Here is a 23074-nt window from a genome sequence, read left to right as displayed (position 1 = left end):
CAGTAAATGGTGGACATGATCCGGAAGATAGACATTTTCCTGCTTCAAGGCTGTGGTATCTTGAAGCCATGGAAAACTTTGTTCAAAGTAGATCTGTTAGACGTATTTTCCCTGAAATGCACATCTTGAAATCCATGGGACCTCTTGCCTGTTCTGATCAATTGCCTATGCTTCACATTTGCCAGTGTTTCTCAAATGAGAAATTAAAATTTGACATCCTACATCCAGTGAATCTCCTATCTATGTTTCATTTCAAAGGAAGATTTCCAATTAGCTCTACCTAATGTTTCTCTCTGCTTCTGTTGCATGCTGGCACTGCTTCTCTGAGGGCACTGAATCCAGAAACTGCAACAAAGCTTTGCTGAGTTCCCCAGCTGAGGCCTGGGGACAGAATGTTTTCTACACAGAAAGGGACCATACCATATTATTTATCCAGTGTTATTTGAACAGCTAATATATTCACAGTCAATATAAGTCTATATGATTCTACAATGCATAGAGTTCTCTTCCACACCTGGGACTCCAAGGGACAGAGTAACACCCTCTTCTTTAAACTCTGGTACACTGAATTTGTATCCTTGTTTGATAGAATCATAGAATCTCTTAGGTTAAAAAGGCCCCTAAGGTCACCAAGTTCACCTGTTAACCCAACAACATGTTCACCACTGAAGGATGTCCCCACATGCCACATCCACATGACTTTTGAACTCTTCCAGTGATGATGATTCCATCACTTCCCTGGGCAGCCTGTTCCAATGCCTGACTTCCTTTTCGATGAATAAATGTTCCCTAATATAGAATCTAATCCTTCCCTAGTGCAACTTCAGGTCACCTCCTCTTATCCTGTCACTTGCTACATGGGAGAAAAGACCAACCCCCACCGCACTACAACCATGTCTCAAAGTGTCACCTCTGCACATCTTTTAAATATCTCCAGGGATAGTGACTCAACCACTTCCCTGGGCAGCCTCTTGCAATGTTTGACAACCCTTGATGTGAAAAAATTTTTCATTCATGCACTGTTGATATTAACCAGCAGAAAAAGCAGAACAGTTTATGATATTTACTTGGGATGCTTCAGAAACAAAAGACAAGGTGGTAAGTCAAAAGCCAGGAAAAAAGATTGCTATGCGGTATGAGCAGATCCAGGATATAAAAAGGGCATGAACTGGGTAAAAAAATATACATTTACATTAGTTAAGGTATTTATGATTATTTTGACAATGTAGATAAATTGATCTCAAGATAGAAGAACTGCCAGACATGGGGTAGTATTGGACCCATTAACAAGTCTTGTATGAATTATGAAAATAATTTAAATGGATGAGATACACCAGATGGTTTCCAGCAGAAGAATTAAACTTAGTGCATACATCTGCATTACCTGCTTGCAGTTAAAATCTTCTCCATGGCTTTCAATTTGGAGACGCTTTTATTTCCACATCTGTATTTTTTTATTATTATGACTGTTTATTTTTCCAGTAAAGAGAATTCGTTTGTCCTGATATCTTAGTTCTAAGTAGAGCTGCCAATTGTGATGAGAATCTGGTTTCATAATACAGTGGACAAAAAATGCTTATTGGTTCAGAATTGTTTCACATATATGAGTGCTGATAATTAGGTGTAGTTCTGCATTACACTTACTATAGCAGACAAAATCATTAGGATAAACAAATATAGCTTGAAATTACTTTTATGATACTGGTTTTGATAAACAGGTAGTAGTTCTGTCACTGTGAACTCTTCTAATTTATAGCTGATAGAAAAAAACAGTCTTACTCAACAGAAGTGAATGAAAAAGCCTCACCGGGACCATTTTAGTAAAAAAAAAGAAAGATGTTCTATTCAAACTGACACGGCTTGTTAATGTCAGGTACTGCTGAATACCTTGAATTTTTCTTCCAAAGATTAAAAAAGGAGGTATTCACTGGATAAAGTAATACTCAAGGCAAGGAAATAGGCTGGAGCATAATCAGCACAGATCTTTCCAACACCATGCTTCAGAAATCAATCTGAAAGTTTCTCTAGGACTTACATTTTCCAGCTGGTCTTAAATAGCAGCAGACAATAATGCCACACACAGCATTGAAGTATGCTGGCCAATTAATTAGCATGGTAGAACAAATCCTTTATTTGTTCTCTCCCACGGTAAATGCATCTGCTCTAAGTGAAGTGAAGAAAGGCATGCTCAGATCCTGGACTCGCTTACATAGGAAATATACATAGGTACTTAAAATCACAGTTAGATTATATGTGATTTAGACAAATAAATGTCTTTGTAGATCTGAGCCTTTATTTTCAAGCTAGCTTCCTTCCCACTGTCTTCTTCTTACACTTACTGGTCATACAGATCATAGTCACTTCCACATCTGCATGCCTACATTTATTCTTCTGTGTTGGTTCTTGAAAATGAAAATGGCCAAGTTTGTCCACAAAAAGATGTAGTTGGTTGTCACCAGACAGTGATGTCCTTATGCAAGTCTTTTTGGTTTTTTTTTCATACTGATAGTCTTTGCAAAGTAAAAATAGAAAGAATATATATAAATTAAAGAAACCTACCCGACTGCCTTCAAACCTTGAGCGATCATTGTTTGCCTTTGTTGTTTTTTCTGCAAGTTTCTTCTGCCTTTGAGGGCCTTTTCCAAAGAAAATGTAGTTGACAAAGGCGTATTCAAGTAAGGCCAAGAAGACGAACACAAAGCAGCCCATGAGATACATGTCAATGGCTTTAACATATGGAATTTTAGGCAAAGTCTCTCGCAGGTGAGTGTTGATTGTTGTCATAGTCAGCACAGTCGTAATTCCTACACAAAGGAAAAAGATCACATATCTTACAACTCCAAGAATTCCAGTTTATTTTCCTTCTTGGCAAATATGTCTTGTCAGCGTGGAGAAGCTTAAAAACATGTAAAAGATGTCCTGCAGGCAACATCACTGCAAAAAAAGGCAAATTTAAAACTTGATGCATTATTATTCTCTTACAAATATTTCCTTCCTGTGAGAGGGGGAACACCTAACAAGGGGGTCTGGTGCCACTGCCATGAGTTAACGTAGCTTCATGGAAGCCAGTGTAGCTCTACTGAAAATCCCTTCCATGGAGACCAAACGGTTGTGCAACAAAAACAATGTTCAAACAAATGGTGAAAGACTTCTCCCACAGTTTCAAATTTCTAAGAGTTAGGCTGTTGGTTGATGTCAGTCCTGTAAGGTCTCCCTGTAGTAGATGGGGAGAGACAGGTACCTTTACCTCTCTAGAGCAGTTCATACCATCTATTTTAAATACTTATTTCAGGAAAGGACAGTATATAAATGGAATTTTGAGATGACTAATTTGGAGCAGTAGACTAGTTACATAGAAACAAGTGAGGTGAGCAATGAAAGACAGACAGATATGTGAATTTTTGGAAGGAAGAAGGAGGAAGAGCAGCATTTTTATAGCAACAAACTGGACGCTAATAAAATATCTACAAAACATATCAACCTTATGTCAAGATATTTATCTAAAGATGCACATAGCACCTGAAAATATATTACAGAGCACTGTTTTGAAAATCTGGAAAGAAAAGCAAATTTATTGTCAGTCTGCTTCAATTCACAATAAACTACAAGATGTGTATCTTTGCTGGAAATTCTATGGGAATTGCAAATCACAGGTTGCTGAAAACACTGATTTGTGGAATAAGTCTAATTTCAAGGCAAGTCATTCTATTAGGTCTCCTCCATTACTATTTTCTTTGATTCCATAATTATACCATTGATTTACAAGTAGTCACTAAAATACAGGCAGAACAAAAATAAAGGACAAAAAACACGGTTGCCATATAATAAAGCACAGCTTCTTTTACCTGAAGAGACAGAAATAAAGACAATATAACTCAAAATCAAGCTGTCAGTGTAAGCAGTGTCACTCCAGGGAACCGTAATAATAGGGAGATTGTGTAAGATATTTTGGCTATTTAGTAGGTTAGTGTTGTGGTTTTCAGTGCTTTTCCTCTAAGCTGTGAAACAAATGTGCTCTGATGCTAGATGTCTGGTGATCCAGAAGATTAAGCACACTGAATAGAAAGGTGGCTATCACTAACGAAAGGGAAATACATTCCCTGGGACATCCTGAAACCCTGCGGCCAAATGTCCTTCTGAAGCTCAATAATTTATTTTAAAGCACAGCTGGAGGAGAAGAAGCTGACACTCCTGCACAACAAAAAAATAAAATAATCTTGTGATTATAGTCCTTCCCACAAGGGAGAACTCTAGAGATTATTCTTCTCTTCACTCAAAGGACTGAATTTAGGAACTTCTTGGGCTAACTAGCAAAAATTTGAGATAGCAGAATTGACAGGTTTGAATATTTCTCTTGATATCAGCCTTTTATCACCATCTGTCTGCCCTGCCCATAGCACACAGTCTCTGGAATGAGCTGGCCTTTGCTCTGTACCTTGGCTTCACTCTGGAGGCAACTATTTGGTTCAGCGCAGCAATGGATGAGGCACAGGGGTAAAACATGGGAGGGAATGAATAGAATCAGGCTCTTGCAGAGAATACAGGCTTCTTGCAGGGGTTGAGTAAAAGTTTGTGTCTCAAGAATTGAACAGGGAATGCTTCCTCAAACACTTAGGAAATCAGTTATACCTTCTCTGCACTGTGCTTCTCAGAGCTAATCATGTGAAATTCAATAAGGGGAAGCACCTGGGATGGGGCAAACCTCAATGTACAGACAGACTGGGGAACAAGAGGCCAGAGAGCAGTGCTGCAGAAAGTGCTGGAGGTCCTGGTGGATGGCAACTTGAACTTGAGTCAGAAGTGCCTTGGCAGCCAGGAGGGCCCATTCCTGTCCTGGGGGGCATCAGGCACAGCATCGCCAGCTGGGCAAGGGCGGGGATTGTCCTGCTCTGCACTGGGGCAGCCTCACCTTGAATATTGTGTGAAGTTTTGGGCACCACACTATAAAAAAGATACTGAACTATTAGAAAGTGTCTGCTGGAGGGCAATGAGAATGGTGAAAGATGGTCAGGGGAAGCCAAATGATGAGCAAGTTAAGTCACTCAGTCTGTTCAACTGGAGACGTCATTGCAGTCTACAACTTCTTCATGAGAGGAAGAGGAGGGACAGGGAATGATTTCTGTGGTGGCCAGTGACAGGAGGTAAGGGAATGGCCTGAAATTGTGTCAGAGGAGGTTTAGGTTGGATATTAGTAAAAGGCTGTTCACCCAAAGGGTGGATGGGCACTGAACAGGCTCCCCAGGACACTGGTCACAGCACGAGCCTGACAAGGGTTCAAGAGGCATTTGGACAATCTTCTTGTGTCCATGGTGTGACTCTTGCAGATAATCCTGTGCAGGGGCAGGAGTTGGACTCCTGCGGGTCCCTTGTGGGACCCTCCAACTCACTATTTTCTCTGATTCCGTGATACCAGCTTAAGACTAATAAGAGGGGGTATTCAAAGAAACACAGGATTAGACCCGTGATACTGAACTTTATTGTACAAATGCCATAGACATAATCACCAAGGCACTAATTATTTTCTGAGAAGAAACTATTAGATGGATTTTTGTCCTCTCAAAAGGACTTTCTACCAATTGGAAATAGAACATCTGGTCTCCTGAGCTTGCCTTGTACTCAATGATTTTTGTTCTATTATTTGTCTTGCAGTACTTGATGAACTTGTGCTACACAGAAATGGGCCACATGAGACAGTCGTGCTCCTTAAACAAGGAGAAATCTCATGAACCTGTAACAGAAGGGCATGGAATGTCACTGAGTATGGTAACTTCTGTCTAACCACCTGTTCTCCACAGTCCTGGCCAGTATTCATCTAGATGCTGACAGCTGTGTTTGAATTGCTGCCCTCACTTGGTCCACCTGGATGGATCTCTGCTATCAAGTAGCTCATTTATGAACACATCAGAGATGTTTGGGCTCCATGCCTCACTTCCTATTAAGCTACTACTTAGCTTCAAGCTGCTAAACACTGGCTACTGAGTGGTAATGCCAAACTGTGTCATGCCCATATGCACCAGCTACATGCAGAATTACTGCACAGTAACTGCAGTTAATCTACTGCATCTCCAGCTACCCAAATTCAGATGCTGGGGTAATATGTTGCACAAAGGTGGCTACTTTGGTATGTGGGACCTTGGGAGACATGGGGTAAGGAAACAGGGAATCATAGGGACACGGGTTGGAGTCTGTGTTTGCTGTGGTACATTACAGAAAAATAAGGAAACTAAGGAGTTCATGTTTTTAAAAAATAAGAGAATACAACAGGAAGATAGCACAAACTTAGCGACAAGTTTTGGGTAGGAAGGTATGTGTAACTGGGAAGCACAGGGTTGAAGACAGAATTTGGGACAAGATGAGAGAAGTATTCACAAGGATTTATAGAACCATTTCATCTTCTTTAGTTCTTGCTGAGTATGCTTTTGTTAAGGATAAAATATTTGCTGTGAGATACTGTTATAGAATCTGTCCTGGTTCTGGTCAGGGCAGGGTTAATTTTTGCAGAAGCCAGGAAGGGGCACGGCTAGAACCTAGAGGTTATTCTGTACCACCTCACATCATTGCCAAATGTTGTGGGAAGGGAGTCTTTTTCTGGGAGGAAGGCTTCTCTTCAGGTTGGGGCAACTGTGGTCACCATTGAGTCATGAGTTCCCCAATGAGCATTTCTGCTTGTTAATCACGCTCTCTTTTGTACAGTTTTGTTATTAGTATGTTGCTAATCCTGTTTATTTTCTTGTCTCATTTCTGTTTCCAGTAAATTGTTCTTACCTCAGCCTGGGATCTTTGCCTTTTGTGCCTCCAATTCTCTCCAGCCACCCGCAGGGGGAAGGGGGTCAGGGGGAAGCAAGCGGCAGTATGATTTTAGTAGGAGCGCTAAACTGGAGAATACCATTCCTAAACTATGACAGAATCACAGAATGGTTTGGCTTGGAAGAGACCTTAAACACCATCTAAGTTCACTGCCATGTGCAGGGACCCTCCACTAGATCAAATTGCTCAAAGACACATCTAACTTGGCCTTCAACACTTCAGGGGATAGGGAATCCACAACTTCTGTGGGCAGCCAGTTCCAGTGCCTCACTACCCTTACAATGAAGAATCTCTTCTTAATGTAAATATACCCTCTGACATTTTGAAGCCATTCCTCCTGTCCTGTCACTACATGTCCTTGTATGAAGATCTTTTTCAGTTCTCCTGTAGGCTCCCTTTGGGTACTGGAAGGTGCCATAAGGTTACCCCTTAGGAGCCTTCTCCTCTTTCGGCTGAACAAAACCAAGTCTCTTGGCCCGCCTTGACAGGAGAGGTGCTCCAGCCCCTGATCACCTTCATGGCCCTTCTCTGGACTCACTTAACTCAAGAAGGTCCATGACCTTATGCTGGGGACCCCAAACCTGGATCCAGTATTACAGCTGGGGTGTCATGAGAGCAGAGCCAAGGAGAAGAATCACCTCCCTCATGCTGCTGGCCATGCTGATTTTGGTGCAGCCCAGACACAGTTGGCTTTCCAGCCTGCAAGCGCACATTGCTGGGTCATGTTGAGCTCCTCGGCAACCAACAACTCAAGTCCTTCTCCTCAGGGCTGTTTCTCAATCCATTCTCTACCCAGCCCGTACTTGCATTTGAGATTACCTGACCCACATGCAGGATCTTGCACTTGGCCTTGTTGAACTTCGTGAGGTTCATCTCTCAAGCTTTTCAAGGTTCTTCTGGATGGCACCCCTTCCCTCCAACATGTCAACTACATGATTTTCTAGTGACCTTCCCTTATTTAAAGGATACCTTGATCTGAAAAGTTCTTGGGCAGGAATCACATAACTGTGCCAAATCCATATTTTTCTGTCATGAGGTAAATGACACTTTAAGCTGTCATAAACATGCAGTTAACATGTCATGTACCTGGAGGGTTATGTGGGACGATATGGTCCATAGCTGATGTGCCCCTGTGCACTGAACTAGCAATGGTTCTTGAAGTCTCTTCCTGCCAGTGTCAGTTAAAGTACCCAGGACCTCAGGAGGAGGATTGGAGCCACATTTGTCCTCCCACACTGAGCTGGACTAAAGCCCACGCTTAAGTATGATTGTGGAGCTGTTCTCCTAGATGAATTTACTGACAACAACATTAACTTTGATGAGAACAACTCTTGGGACCGGTATGAGCAGCTCATGTCAGAGATTTAGTGGTAGCTACACTCTTGCATGCAGGGGAAAACATGACTTTTGAGGCAATACTAAATGACATGATTTTGACGCAAATTATTTTGGAATTTCAAAACGCTGACATCACATTGTAGTTTTTAACAACCTCTGAAGGCCACATTAAGTCTGACATTTTAATGTCCCACTCATTCTTAGCACATACCAAGGGCAACTCTTGCTGCTGATGCATCATAATTGATCCAGAATGACACCCATGATAAAATGGTAATCAGTATGGAGGGCATATAGGTTTGAAGAATAAAGTAGCCAATATTTCTCTTCAACCTGAAGCTCAGTGAGAGTCTTGGATAGGCACCTGAGAAAAGAGAGAGGAAAACAGCATTCTTTATACTGAAGGAAAGACACTTGTAGATAGCTGCCTTCAGTTTCTGCAGAAACTACAGTATGCGCATTTTGCGGGGTAGTATGACATCTGCAGAACAGTAGGGATGACACCTTCACTGTATTACTCACTGGTATTAAAAGAAACCTTGCAGTGAATACAGTGATAGCCGAGTAATTTGTATTTGGGAAGAAAAGAGAGACAGTAAATTACTTTGGACTATTGTACAGATAGTTGAGCACCAGTTAGTTTTTTTAAAAAAATGCTTAGGTCTCCAAGTAAAATGCTTATCTAAATACACACTTTTCTGTATAGAATTTTTATGGAGAGAATAAGTAATGTGCGTAGTTTTTCATTTACAATGAAGAGTTGTTCAAGAGATGAGACTTCTTAAGTACATCTGAACTATAAGAAACATATGACCTGTGGTGTCAAAAATAAATTGCAATGAGTTCCACTAAAGGAAAAGCCTTCAGACTAGATCCTCTAACATCAATTAAGCCAGTCTGAATTTTTCTTCCGAACATATTTTAAGAAAAAAAAGTTGAATTTTGTGTGTGTATATATATAATTCATGAACAATTACAGTTCTAAATATATTCAGATGAATATATTTAGAAATCCCAAATTGTTAAAAATAATTGTGACTGTTTTTCACTGAATGCAAAGATGATCAAATCTGAGTACAGCTGTATAAGGAAAAGGTAGTCATTCACACATTAGCTCCATGATTTCAATGTTCGCTCTACCAGTCTTAGATATACCTCTAACAGCTTGTCTAAAAGATCTAGTTAGTCAATATGCTAAAAAAATAATTCAGCACATACCAAGAACCCAACCAGATATTAGAATACTTCCCACCCATTCTAATGCAAATATGTAAAATATATGAAAGATTACATCTAGAGAAAAAATGAAATATTAAAAATTGCCCTTTAAATTATATTTGTAAGTTTGCATATGAGCTTAAGAAATTTCATTTGGCCATGTAGACATGAGCGATGGATTTCCAAAGAAAGGGAAAGAAGGAATAGAAAACTGCAGATTTCTCTTCATCACATTCCTGATAGTTTGTTGCACTTCTGAGTCATACGACAGAAAAATGCCACACCATTTACAGGCAGCAGGAGCATCAAGGTAATATCAAATTTTTGCAAATATCCTTAACTATTGTATCAAACACTCTCAGAACAGCTATCACCAGGAAAAGAAATATCTGGTAGGTGTGTCTGGTTGCTGTGATTACTTCAGTCAGTAGTATTTTTTTCTACAATGAAATGCCTTTTAGGTCCACCAACTGAAATGTATTGGTGGAATCAGAAGAATGTATTTCATCCTGATCAGACCAAGGTTTTCTGCTGTCTGAAGCACTTAACACAATTTTCAGCAAGCAAACATTTATACTTGCTTAACATCTTCATTTACCAATGAACAATGTTTCATTTCAAAAGACAAGTTCTCTGATTGAAACCAGGCCTACTTTTTTTTGCAAAGCTTAACTTTTTCATTTGGATTCTTATGAAATGTTTCTGTGGCCTTGTGTCTGCAGGCTATATAAATAAAACAGGAGAACATAATGAAATATATAAACACTGCCATCGTGAAATACATTAAAAATGCAGCAGACCTGATCACCTTTCTGTAATAAGAGTAGAGCATCAGACAGAAAACTTTATGAAGCTCTGTTAAAAAAAATTATTTCATATAATACACCGTCCTCTCAAAGGATTCTCTATAAATGGGTATAAAATTTTCCAAAAGTTCTGGCCAGGCCTGGATATCTGTGGAATATAATTGATAGAGGTGAAAACTGAAAAATCTCCCATAAAATACTGATTCTTTGATTAAATCATTTGAAGGATTAACTCAGGGAAGTTCAGTAGAACTGAATCACTGAATCAAAGTCAATTCTTGGTTTGCTCCAGAGCCAAGGACCCTGGATGCACTTGGGAAATTCAGAAAAAGAAGAGAGAACTTCACCGTTGATAAAGCACAGAAAATGCTGTGGCACAGAAAGAGGTGTGTATCAACAGTGGAGAGCATAATGTGTCACATATGTTAGTAATGTTCAGTAATGAAATCCCAAACTCAGAAACCTTGAGTCAACTTTGGACATTTATCTTTTTTCACCTGTGACCATCCATTACCTCAGCACCACTTCTGTCTAATTAGGTGAGGTAATTACTGAAACTAGTGAGATCTGGCCTTAAAGGTGGACTCCCCAGAGAGCTGACCTCAAGGCCAGAGACACCAACCAAAATATGCTTCAAGCACCAGATTCTTTGTCCTGAAGTTTGAACCCCAAGAACCATGTCTGAGGTCAGGGCTGTCAGTGCTTCCTGCTCTGGAGTTGGAGTTGACCGTAACAGAGAGATTCAGTTGCTAATCCGATTCTTTTGAGATGCTCTGTGGTGTCTCAGACACCAGCACACAGTTAATGGACATGATAAACCCCCTACATCCTTTTGATCAACATGTGGATACTACGAAGACGGCCTTGTACCCCCTCAAATAACAGCTGAGTAAGCAACTCACTTGAACTACTTACACATGACCTTGGGATCTAAGCTCCAGTTCATCCCGTCAATCCAGCAAATGAAACCTAAAGAATTATCCACCACCTCCTAAAATGGATTCCTACAGGTGTACTGAATCTGTCTCCAGACTCCACCAACTGTACGGACTAGATTCTGACCAACTCAGATACCTAGTTTAATGTAGACACTGAAATGATATTCACCATAAATCAGAACAAGATGAATCCAAACTCTGCAAGTTTCAGAGGAGATTTTGATGGTGTGAGGCTCCTGGGCAATCTAAACAAAAGTGCTGCTGGCATTACAGCTGCTTACTGCAGTTGACACATATAGCAGAGTATAGACTTTGTTAGAATCAGGTGGAAATTGAAACATGAACTGATAGCCTCGTTTTTCATCATACTACAAAGCCAGGGTTCTCCTTTATGTACCTCTCCCTGAGACTGAGAGTTTATATTAGTTTCAACTGAATTGCTTTTCTACATTCAAAAATTATCTATAGACCCCGCTTCTAGCCTGCCATCTCTGCTACAGTATCTCACCTCCAGCAAATGGGCCACAGGAGTCTGTGGAAAAAAACAATTAAGAGAAAGAACCTTCCTTATTTCCCATAGTTAGTTCCCCCTCTTTGTCTGAATGCCTAAAGCTCAGTGAAAATGATGGGTACTGACCTCCATGGAACAAGGACTGTAAGTCAAGATCTTTATTTATCTAAGAAGGATCCATTCTGTGGATTACTTATTTAATATAAATTGACTTCTGTGTAAGCTCAACAATTACACTGTTATTAATCTGATTATGATTGCATGATGATTTGTCCATTAAGGATCAGTACATTTATAGATTAATTACCAGGAAATTCAGGTGGTTAAAAATTTTGAGATTTTTTTTTTTTTCCTTTTTACCTTGTTTTGCCTTGTTATCCTTCCTCACATCTCATCTAACATGTATATGGGCTAATTTAATACTATAGGAATAACAGAATTTTGCCAGAAGTATTCAAATTTAACAGTATTGGGAATGAAAGTACAAAAATAAATACTTAATACTTCAGCCCCAAATATTCCTTTTTCACATATTTGGGCACTTGATAAAAAGAGATTACTTGTTTCTGTTCCAATTTCATTAAAAGCTAGCAAGCTGGAATATCTGGCTTCAAGGCTAAATTAGTCTCTTGCTGTTTTATCCAAGTATGAAACAAGATAACAGAGTTGGTCAGTTACCGAATTCTCATTTTAATATGTTCTTCTGGGAAGGTTCTTTGGCTAATTGGAAATGTACTTTACATACTGATCTTACAGAATACAGCAAATATTTATTTTTCAAATCTTTTGAGACTACCTTCCTCTTACCAACAGGTTGCTAATATGGCTTTGAGTGCTATGTGACTTGAAGCTTTTAGGTGGTGCTTTACATATCCCCATTCCTGTTCATTATCAAAGCATTTCTGAATAACAAAGGTTTAGGAGGCAGAATCAGGTAGCGGCACTACATTTCAGGTGTTTGTATGCAGATATTTGTACATGGGTGGAGCATGAGCTGCTAGTGGAAACACATTTTTCTAATTCGGCAAGATAAATTTTAACTTCCATTCTATGCTTTTGAGAGGCATGCAGTTTCTCCAGAATTCATCCAGCTCCACCCAGATTTCTGTCATTATCAATGGGGTTTTTTCCATGCTTATCACTGCTTCTCAGTAGTAACTATGGGAACAGATTATTCCCTTTGCCTAAGTTACACAAGATTATACAGCTCAGTTTCTCTTGAAGGATAACTAATCCAAAAGCTGTCTATGGCATGACTCTGAAGTTGTCTTTTAGTTTTATTCAATCAAAGCACACTAGGACTGAAATCTCTGAAATGTTCACTGGTATATTGTGCTCAAAGAACTAATAGCTCCCCCTGAGACTTCTATAACCTCAAAGCCAAAAACATGCCTAACTTATTTTCCAAAAAAATGCAGAAACTGGCCCTAATTACTAGGACTGTAAGAAACCCTTAAGAAGAAACTTGAAAAGCGTCTACTGACTTTATGTATCTGATCTGCTGGCATGCTTTAGATCTAGATTTAAACATGTGGTTTTGAGAAACAAATGTGATATTTCCCTGCATGGAAATACTTGTCATAAAATGTCATAAATAATCAAGCATTTTTATAATGTCCTGTATAAAAGCAATAGTAAATTCAGTATTGTGTCTTCATCAGTGAAAAAAAATTAAATGTTTCAGAAAATAGTACAAGAAACATGCTGTTCTCTATTACTCCCTAATGCCAAGCTGTCTTAAGCTCTGAAGCATGAGACTTTTTTTATTCCTTTCACTAGATTTTTTAAGAAATAACCATTAATATTCTGAACATTTGGTCAGTCACAGAAATGCGTGCTCCTAGTTTTTAGTCTCTGTTGCATTTGTCACGTATCTCTTTGGATTTCTCATTTTCCGGATTTTTACAAATCTCTCATCTCTACTAGGTCATACATTTAGTGAAATATTTCATACTGAACTAAAATGTGGCCTTGGATTGTCATAAAATCACTCCACAAGTAAGTTCTCTGCATTCTCATTGTTATCTAAAAGAGCCTTCCTTAAAAAGCATATCCCGTCCTGTGGAGGGGCAGGTAAGCCCTGGCTGCTAAAGGTGACAGTAGCTGCAGGACAGGATATAGGATTAGAGCAACTGATTCTCTATAGAAAAAAAATCTTCCATTCACAATGGTAAACAAGAACAGCAGCAGTTGGCAAACCCCCTCATACTAATTTCAATCCCAGCAATATTTACATTTTGTTCTGAAATACAAGTTGTGTTGCTGTGTATTTTGAAACAGATGCTGTGTCCAAAGAGTGGGTGAAGTGATGCTTACAAACATGATTGAGCTGTGCTTCATTTGTTCTAGTGTGCTGAGACAGATGGAACAGCACACTCCTGTGGTCTGAACAGCATTGAAACTCTGAAGGCCCCCAACAATGAGCCAAATAATGGCCCCACATGTGCTGGATGGCTTTTTGTGTTGCTTTGATTTTGTCACACATATTCCTATTTTGGTGTCTAACACCAAATATGCAAATCAACCTTGTACTTTGTAATCTAAAGAAATTCAGTGCTGTGAGTTACTACTAACTTTTATTCCATCTTCAAGAAAACAAGCAAGGATATAATTTCAGCATCTAACAATGATAACAAATGCACTGGATGACTATGTATAAAGTACTATATATCCATCAGTGCAAATTAAGAGATGAAAGACATTACATTCACTATATAACAACAAAACAAACATGCACTGAAAGTTCCAGGCAGGTGTTTATAAAATTGGTGGCTTTTTGACCTAGCATACCGAAACACATTTATGTATGATCAGTTACCTTCTAGGCCACATTTAAACTCATGATTCATGTAATTATCACCATAAGAATGACTTAATATTTGTTTAGATCATAGATATTTAGGTGTCTAGTTAAGTATCACATACATACGTGGAAAAGAAAACTAAACAAGGAGGCAAAGAATCACAAACCTGGCCTTCAACACTTCCAGGGATGGAGCATCTACAGCTTCTCTGGGCAACCTACTTTCTCACCACTGTTACAGTAAAGAATTTCTTCTTATATCTAATCAAAATATACCACCTCTCAGTATGGAGCCATTTGCCCTTGTGCTACCACTACACACTTTTGTAAAAAATTTCCCTCCCTAGCTCTCTTGTTGTGCCCATTAAATACTGGAAGGCTGCTAGAAGGTTCTCTTCTCCAGTCTTAACCCCAGCTCTCAGCCTGTTTTCATCGGAGAGGTGCTTTCAGCCCCCTGATCACCTTTCTGGCCCTCCTCTGGACTTGTCCTTGTCCTTCTTGTGTTGAAGGCCCCAGAGCTGAAGGCAGTACTGAATGCAGGTCAGGAATTTTCATGGGCTCCTACATCCAGGCTTTGTCAAGTAATTTCTTTATCCAAACATGCATCACAGGCTACATATTGTGACTGGCAATAACAGTTAATTATTATTAATAAAACATTTTCATGCACATAAAAAATTAAACACTAAAAAGGTAAATGGCAATACTTGCCTGTGGCAAAGACAACATTCTTTGACACCAGTCTGTATTCCACAATAGAGAACTGAGGAAGTTCAATCCTCTCCACACCAGTGACAGCATTATCTCCACCTCTCCAGTAGAACTCTATGTCATCAGTTGTGTAGCCATCTGCAGGCAAAGCAAGGAAGTCATAAATAACAGTGGATTCAAACACAGCTTGTCATTTGAGACAACAAAAAGAATTGGAACAGCTGGAGCTGGATCTGTATAGTATTTTTCCTGTGGGAAGGTCTCCCAAATCACTACACCATTACACTCTGCCTGGGAATTTTAGACAAAATACTCAGCTTTCTTTTTATTTTATCCTTTTTTTATCACTCATATATTATTCACTAGTGGTCACAGTGAGAAGGAAACACAATCCAAGATTTAGGATATCAAATGCATTTAGCACTGAAACCAAATGAATATTTACACTGACAATCACCAGAAGGTGGTTGATTATTCATGGAAAATAGAGAAACAAAACTGAGGCAGACCTCTTCCACTCACAGTAAACTGTGAGTTGGATCATTTCCACTAGCTTCCACTAGTGAAGGACTACAGCTGAATATGGAATATATACTAGTATTTTCTGTATATGGTCCACAGTTTCCAGCCAGTGGCAGAAATAGACCAGGTACTTCTGAAGTGCAGATATATACCTGAATATTGCAATCCTAGGATATGACTAGGTGAAAAGGAGAATATTGTTCTTTTTGTAACATAATTTCAAATCATAAATGGGTCAATCTGAAAGCCCCAGGGTAGGTCCTGCACCAAGATGATCCATACATAATAAAGCATACCGAAAGAAAATTGTATCAGAGTGTTTGCTCTCTTGAAAAGAAATCTGATAAAAATACAAATATTCATCTCTCATGTTGAAGATAAGCATCTAGCCACTACTCCTGCCAAGTCAGGCAGGAATACTAAATGACTTCATTCTGTCCTAACCTCATTTTTCTAGGATGTATTCATCTATCTAGAAATGGATGACTCCTTATATCTTTTAATAATTAAAATAAACAGACAAACAAAAAAATCCAAATGGTGATATTTACATGATTCAAATAGTGTTTATAGACACGTGTGTAAATATTACAGGGTTCTATAAAACAAAACAAACAAAAAAAAACCCTAGATCCAAACTAGATTTCACATGCATCTTCTTAGGTACATACAGCTTTCTATTTCCAGAGTACAGTTTTGTTCATCTAATGGGTATCTTCTCAAGTCCATCATGCAAGCTGCAGTGGTTGTGATTCTGAAATAGAAGCATCAAACAGTTTTACCATACAGCCAGTAATCCTGGGTTGTTTTGGGTGATGGGGTTGTTCATCTTCCAAAGTGAAGACCCTCTGAAGAATAGCTTACAATAACTGAGAATCTTGTCTGTATTTTTACACTGAACAGCAGCCTAATAGAGCAGCAATTACACTGACTTTCAGTGGAACAACTCGCTGTGAATTACCCTTATGCAACCAGCCCCTTTGGGGTTCAATGGACCTATCCTCATGTGCAAATATTACAGCAACATTTGCTGAGATTAAAAGATATGACTTTATAACAGAAACCACAAAGTGAAAATAGTCTGCTACAAATGTCAAAATGATTACAGCTGCATGAATAACTGATTTCTTGGTTTTGTGGCAGGTCTAGAAAAAAAAAACCCTGAAATGTTGAAAAAAAGTTTTAAGTCCAGCCAAATGCTTTGTTTTAAATTTTATTGCCCTGTTTTTCAAATTTAAAGAGGATTTTGTTGTGAAGCTCCATATTAAATTTTGAGTTTTCTCCTCAAGTAACAATACACTTTTGCTTCTCTGTCTATTTAACCATTTTGCACCCTAAGGATGGTCTTGCAAAACATTTCACTGTTGATGAATCAGCATTATTCATCAACTTCTTGTACATCAGGAGAGTCAACAATAAACATGTGCAACCAGAACAACTGTCTTAACAGCTTCACACAGGACTGTCACTTCATTTTGTAATTAATGGATTTATATATTTGTACTAACTTTAGACAGATATAACCATATGCTCATAATTAATCTGCAGCATATTTTGATGTTTTTCTGAATCACAGCCTTCACCAAGGGTAAGTACGTTACTATGCATCATTGTTTTTATAATGGTTTCATACAAAATTTCACATTTAAATTATCTTCTGAATCTGACTAGCTCCATCCCTTACTGATCCTTTTTTTATATAAACATGACATGGACCTAGCATACGGTTTGTTCCTAAACAAATAATATTCTAGTGATAATTTATGCTAAAAAGTACAAGATGGCAAAATGCCTTAAATGTACCTCTAAAAGTCGGAACCCTCAATGTTAATGTTTTTCATGTGTTTTCTCTGAAGTTCTTTCTTCTATCCATTAAGCTTCTCAAATTACACTCTTCTAATCAGGTAAACTACTTTAAAATTCCAGGGCAATGTTTCAAGATAAAAAAAAATAGTTAGGTGCCTTTCTTCACATCTTTCACAGTAAAAAAAGTTATTATGAATGTTCTCTCCAATCTCAAAGAAAAGGAAGGAAAGAATGCTTATCCTTAGTATATAGGATCATTTTAGATTAATAAATACATAGTATCTAAAGAAAGGAATTAAGACCATTATTGCTATGTCACAGGACAACAGAGGCCACCCTTCTCTGACTGAGAAGATGCTTTTGCAAGAAAATATTGTAATTTCTTTGCAGAGGGAGACACAATTGTATGAGCAAAAAGCCAATGAATGACGAAGGAGACGAAAAAATACAAGGATCTGTTGCTCAGCACATCTTCTAACTTGTGTTCCTACCATTAGCCAGCGAGAAAGGCACACACCTGATCTTTGTGCTTTCCAGCCCTACCTACAGCATGATCATGTCCTTGTCACTGCTGACTCCTCTGACTGTCCTTTAAATACTATTATGCTAATTCCACAGGATTTCAGGTACTAAGTAAGTATCACAAGAGGATACTTAGGTCATCCTTCCTCCAAGCTGCATCTGGGAATTGCTCTGGTTCCTCTGTGAACACAAATTCCAGTGGGCTGGAGCAGGGTACAAACAGCAGTTCCTTGGTTGCTCTGCAGTTTAGGGAAATGTCTTCTCTGCAACCAACACTTGCAAATGCTTTTCTGGAACCTCAGGCAGGGTGCTAAGACACAGGGCTGTTAACTATGGATATTAATTAATCACCTGGGTTGTTTAGCCTGGAGAAGAGAAGGTTCCAGGGGGCTCTTATGGCAGCTTTCCAGTACCAAAAGATAGGCTACAAGAAAGCTGTAGTAGGACTTCTTAGAAGGATGTGTACGGTAAGACAAGGAGGAATGGCTTTAAACTGAAAGGTGATAGATTTAGATAAGATTTTAGGATGAAATTTTGACTTTGATGATGGTAAGGTACTTAAACAAGTTGCCCAGAGAAGTTCTGGATTCTACATCCCTGCAACTGTTGAAGGCAAGCCTGGACAGGGCTTTGAGCAACCTGATGTAACCAAAGGTGTCACTGCCCATGGCAGGATGATTTTTAAGGTCCTTCCCAATCCAAAGTTTTCTATGATTCTTTGTGTGTCTCCTCAATATGATGACTAAGAGCAGCTCTAGATAAGCATATAAAACTTGGATTAGCATACGGTCTTAGAGGAGAAAACATTCTTAAATCTGTGATTATTGATAAACAAGCAATGATCGCCTTAACTAAGCCATACTGATTGTGCAATGAAAGGATCTTGCTCCTGAGTCAAATAATAACTGTGTTCAAAGTAAAACAAGTAGACATGCTTGGAAATCGTTGATATGAAGGTTCTCTCCCATGTTTTAGAAGATTCACCTACACTAACCAAAGGTCTCATGTGGGATCCTGCAAGCAGAATCCACATGAACGAAGTTGATATAAAAGGGAATGTGCTAGAAGACTATTAACTATTATGCTGTAAAACTAACTTTAAATGCCAGCCATACAGAACACAAATTGTTAGTTTTACAATATTGTAAAAAAATTACACGGCTGGGAAACTTATATTCAGCTTAATAATTGTGTTATGACTTTTAAGGAATGTATTTTTATTTTGGTCTGTTCACATACTCTAGTGGTTTTGCGTCACAAGTTCCAGTAGGAGAAATTGCACATTCTTGCTCAAGAAACTTTTTTACACTACAGAAAAATGGATGTTTCTAATTTAATAAATATCCACTAGAAAAGAAGATACAGCTAGAAATAGACAAAACCAAATTTACCTCATTTTTTCCAAGTAAGTTTACTACTCAGAGGTCTCTCCTGGATGAACGTTCAAGCTACCAAATTTAACTTGCACAAATGCACACCAAAAGCAAATATGAATGGCTCAGGCTTTTGCATGCTCCCAAGAAGAGCAGGCTTACTTTTTATGGGATGGGATAGTGCCTGACACAAGACAACAAGGTTTCAAGAACTCACCATCATGGCAGTGACAGAGGAATGAATATGAGCCAGAAAAAGATAAAGTGGGACACAGACACACATACAATTTGGGTGAAAGCAACACACAAAGGGAATTTTTTAAATTGTTTATAGCTTCCTACTCTGGTTTTGTTTCCTCTAGATATGGATTCTGTTATCCTTCTCTGGTACTATATTCCTGGGCTCACTGCCTTTGAGTATACTGCTATATTGTATAGGTACCCCATCTTTAATGGGCTGTGAAGTGCTGCATACATACCTGAGAGAAGGATATTTTATGTCCCCAGAACCATTTCAGTATGAATCAGTCTAGGCAATACAAATACTTCATATGTGACTACGTCACAGTCCTGACGGTGTACTTTCTTGATACAGAAATACATTCATCCAAAAAAGAAGTAAGCACAGTTACCTTGTCTGACTGATCACAACTAACCTTTTCACCCTGCAAACATTCATTATGTTTCATATATGGCTAAAAATTATGAGTCCTTTCAGGTAAAATACATATATTCTTCCACTCCAGCTACTTCTAACATTTAACACTGTACTGTCTAAAAACAAGGTGTTTATGCATGAGAAACACGCAAGCAGTCAGACTCTATTTTTTATAAAAAAAAAAAAAAGCTGTTTTATCATTATTTTTCTTGTAGATTTTTCTGAAGAAGGTAGAACAAATTCAGTGTGTCACCCAAAGAAAAAAATTCCCCAGAAAAGGGCTGAACTTCAAAAAGATACTGTTCCATTCTCCCACTATCACAAACTTCTGCTGCAGTAGCAAAGTGCTTTCTCTAAAGTAGAGAGGAACCTTGGATGACTGAAGGTCAAGTTTTTCAAAACTGTGATAAATCCTACATTGTTCAGAAGAGAACACACATCCAGTGTGGCCTTGGGATCACTTTCAATTATATATGTGTTGAGGAACTGCATTGCTCTGTGGATGTTCTGTAATTGGTTGCAACCCTCCAGAATTTCACCTATTATTCTGAGTGACCCTGTGCTTTATGGCACATAAAACTCCAAGTTCTGGCCTCAACCCACATTGCCCTTGGATTGCCACTGGGATGCTCTGAAGCCATAACAGAGGAAGTAGGGTAGTGATGGAACAACACAAAGAACAGGTCTTTAAATCAGCAGAGATAAGGCTCAGATATTTTCTTCTTTTTGATCACAATGTCCTATATTTTTCCACAATTTAATTTAAGACAGTCACTCTTCACTATGAAACTTAGCTGCTTCATATCATGGATATCTCACCCTGGATATTACATGTTTTCAGAGAAAAGGAATGGCAAGAAGTGTGCTATACATGAGCCACTTTGAAAACCCTGCTAAGCAAATCCTATCATGTGAAATGCATCTGCTGTGGACATTTGTATTTTGCAGAAGAGGAAGACAACTTATTCAAATACACTACTCTGTGACAGATAATCCTCACCTGAATGGGTCCAAATTTTTTTAGAGTGTGACAGAAAGACTTCTACACACTACAAGGATCACAAGAATTCTAATCTCCTTTACTTTTTTATAATACTGTTTGTGAGGATATTTCTTGACATAAAGAAAACAAATGTATCTCAGATAATTTTTTTCTTATATTTAACCACTTGTGGAAAGAATCCTAAACCTGTAGTACTCCATACTGGGTCAACACCCTGCAAAACAAAAGTCTCCTTTTGCTAAAACCAGTTAATTACAGAGAATATATGCTGAACTTTGAAGTTTCATATTTGGTTGAGTCTATCTCTATTTTTTCTAGAAAGATTAGTTCAGTTCTCCATACATGACATGTAATAGGAGTTAAAAAGGTGAGGGCCAAGACCCGAGTCAAGTAAAAAGTTCAACCGTTGATAAAAAAGAGAAGCAGGTAAGATATTGATACTGGGTATATAACCCATTTGCACCACTTTTCTAATTGCATTTATTTTTATATTAGGGCCTTTTTATCCTTCCCTACCTATATGCACCAACCTTGAGTATTTTCTCTGCTTAAATATACAAGAAACTTCCGACTATGGAAATGGTGCTTTCACTGGCAAAGAATTGTTTTACTGGCTTAAACCACTGGAGCAAATGAAGTAACCTGTTCAAAGAAAGCAATATTTTGATACTACTGGGTTTTCCATACGGATTTTTGCTGGTGTAGTTAAGTTTATTAAAGGGAAGGATACTTCAGGTTTTCTAACCATAAAACCTATGGCAGAAAGGAAAGAAAACACAAGTCAAACCTAAAAATAGGTAGAAAGTAAGAGACTGTAAGGTCACTTTGTACCTCTGGTTTGAAATGTAACAATTACAGTGCTGATTCCTGCTTGAAGAAATCACTGAAAGTACCGGGTCATGATCTTAGCTGTGGCTGACTCCCCCCAACCAGGGCTACTTCTGTTTGTTTTTGGTTTTTTTTAATAGACTATAAACACATCAAGAGACAGCATAAGCACCCACATTCAATCTTACTGCCTGTATTTTGGACAGGATTTTCAGGTTTACAATTAATATGTGCCTTCCTGCTTCCTATAGCCAGAGGCTTTCCAGATATGGTGACTGTACAGAAACAGATAAAAGCTGACTGAAGGCGCTTCTGGCAAAATTAAGAAACATTGAGTGTGTCATTTGTTTTCTACTGGCATCTCTTAAGAGTTACAGGGAAGGTTACATAATAAACTAACCAATGTTTGCAATAACCTTGTACCAGGAAGCAAACATCAGCAACACGTAACAGCAGTGATGAAATCTTCATCATGGAAGCACAGACCTGAGGCCGTAAAGCACCGTTCCATCTGGGTGAAGGCGAATCATTCGATTCTTCACAGTAACGCCGTGCACAAATGATTTCTTGTCATTTAAGAAGTAAGTGTCAGGCACCCAAAGCTGATCTGCCACTCGGTTATCAAGCGTGAGGTTGAGAGGTATGCCAGCATAAGCCAGCCTCTTATCTCTCCAGTACTGTTGAAAATACATAGTCAAAGTGTAATCCTGGTGAGGAAAAAAAGAAGAGAAGTACAACAGTCAGCCATACTTTGCGTAACTAGCAGAATAATTTCCCTGTTGATAGCTTATTCTGCTGTTGATTGAATTTAAATTTAAAATTTTTATATGGTTAATAAAAATTAAATATTTGTATCACAATAGTTTATATCATTTAAGTATCACTCTAGACTAAGAGTGATAGTATTTCAACTCTTATGAAATTCAGCTGCCATCGGTATCTTTTGTCTGCTCCCGCTTTTCATTCATGTAGTTCCTCTAACAACTGCCTGAAATTATCATATTTGGGGAATGATAAATGACATAATGAGTAAATATTATTGCCATCTTCCCCATTTTTAAAAATTATAGATAAATGGAAAGAACATTTAAAGTATATTGAAGCAGTATGCAAATTTCTGTCTGAAAAATAAGCTGACAATATGTTGATTATACATGTACCTTTGTGTGACTGTATTTTGCAGTAACACAAATATTTTCTCATCAACAGGCTACACATGTACTTTGAATA

At 38.4% G+C, this 23074-nt stretch overlaps 1 protein-coding gene across 1 annotated transcript in view; it reads right to left on the bottom strand.

The window, feature by feature from the left end:
* Positions 1-23074, bottom strand: part of GABRB3 (gamma-aminobutyric acid type A receptor subunit beta3) — a 116385-nt gene that overhangs the window by 14564 nt on the left and 78747 nt on the right. Inside the window, exons 4-8 of the mRNA XM_040056798.1 lie at positions 22331-22551; positions 16326-16408; positions 15133-15270; positions 8357-8509; positions 2560-2804 (exon numbers count right to left, since the gene is read on the bottom strand). Of these exons, the coding sequence (XP_039912732.1) occupies positions 2560-2804; positions 8357-8509; positions 15133-15270; positions 16326-16408; positions 22331-22551 (840 nt within the window). The remainder of the gene's footprint in view (positions 1-2559; positions 2805-8356; positions 8510-15132; positions 15271-16325; positions 16409-22330; positions 22552-23074) is intronic.

This window comes from Hirundo rustica, chromosome 2 (genome assembly GCF_015227805.2).
Source record: "Hirundo rustica isolate bHirRus1 chromosome 2, bHirRus1.pri.v3, whole genome shotgun sequence".
Taxonomy (NCBI): Eukaryota; Metazoa; Chordata; class Aves; order Passeriformes; family Hirundinidae; genus Hirundo; species Hirundo rustica.
The sequence above is the reverse complement of the archived record's forward strand: the minus strand, read 5'-3'. Positions and strand labels throughout refer to the sequence as shown.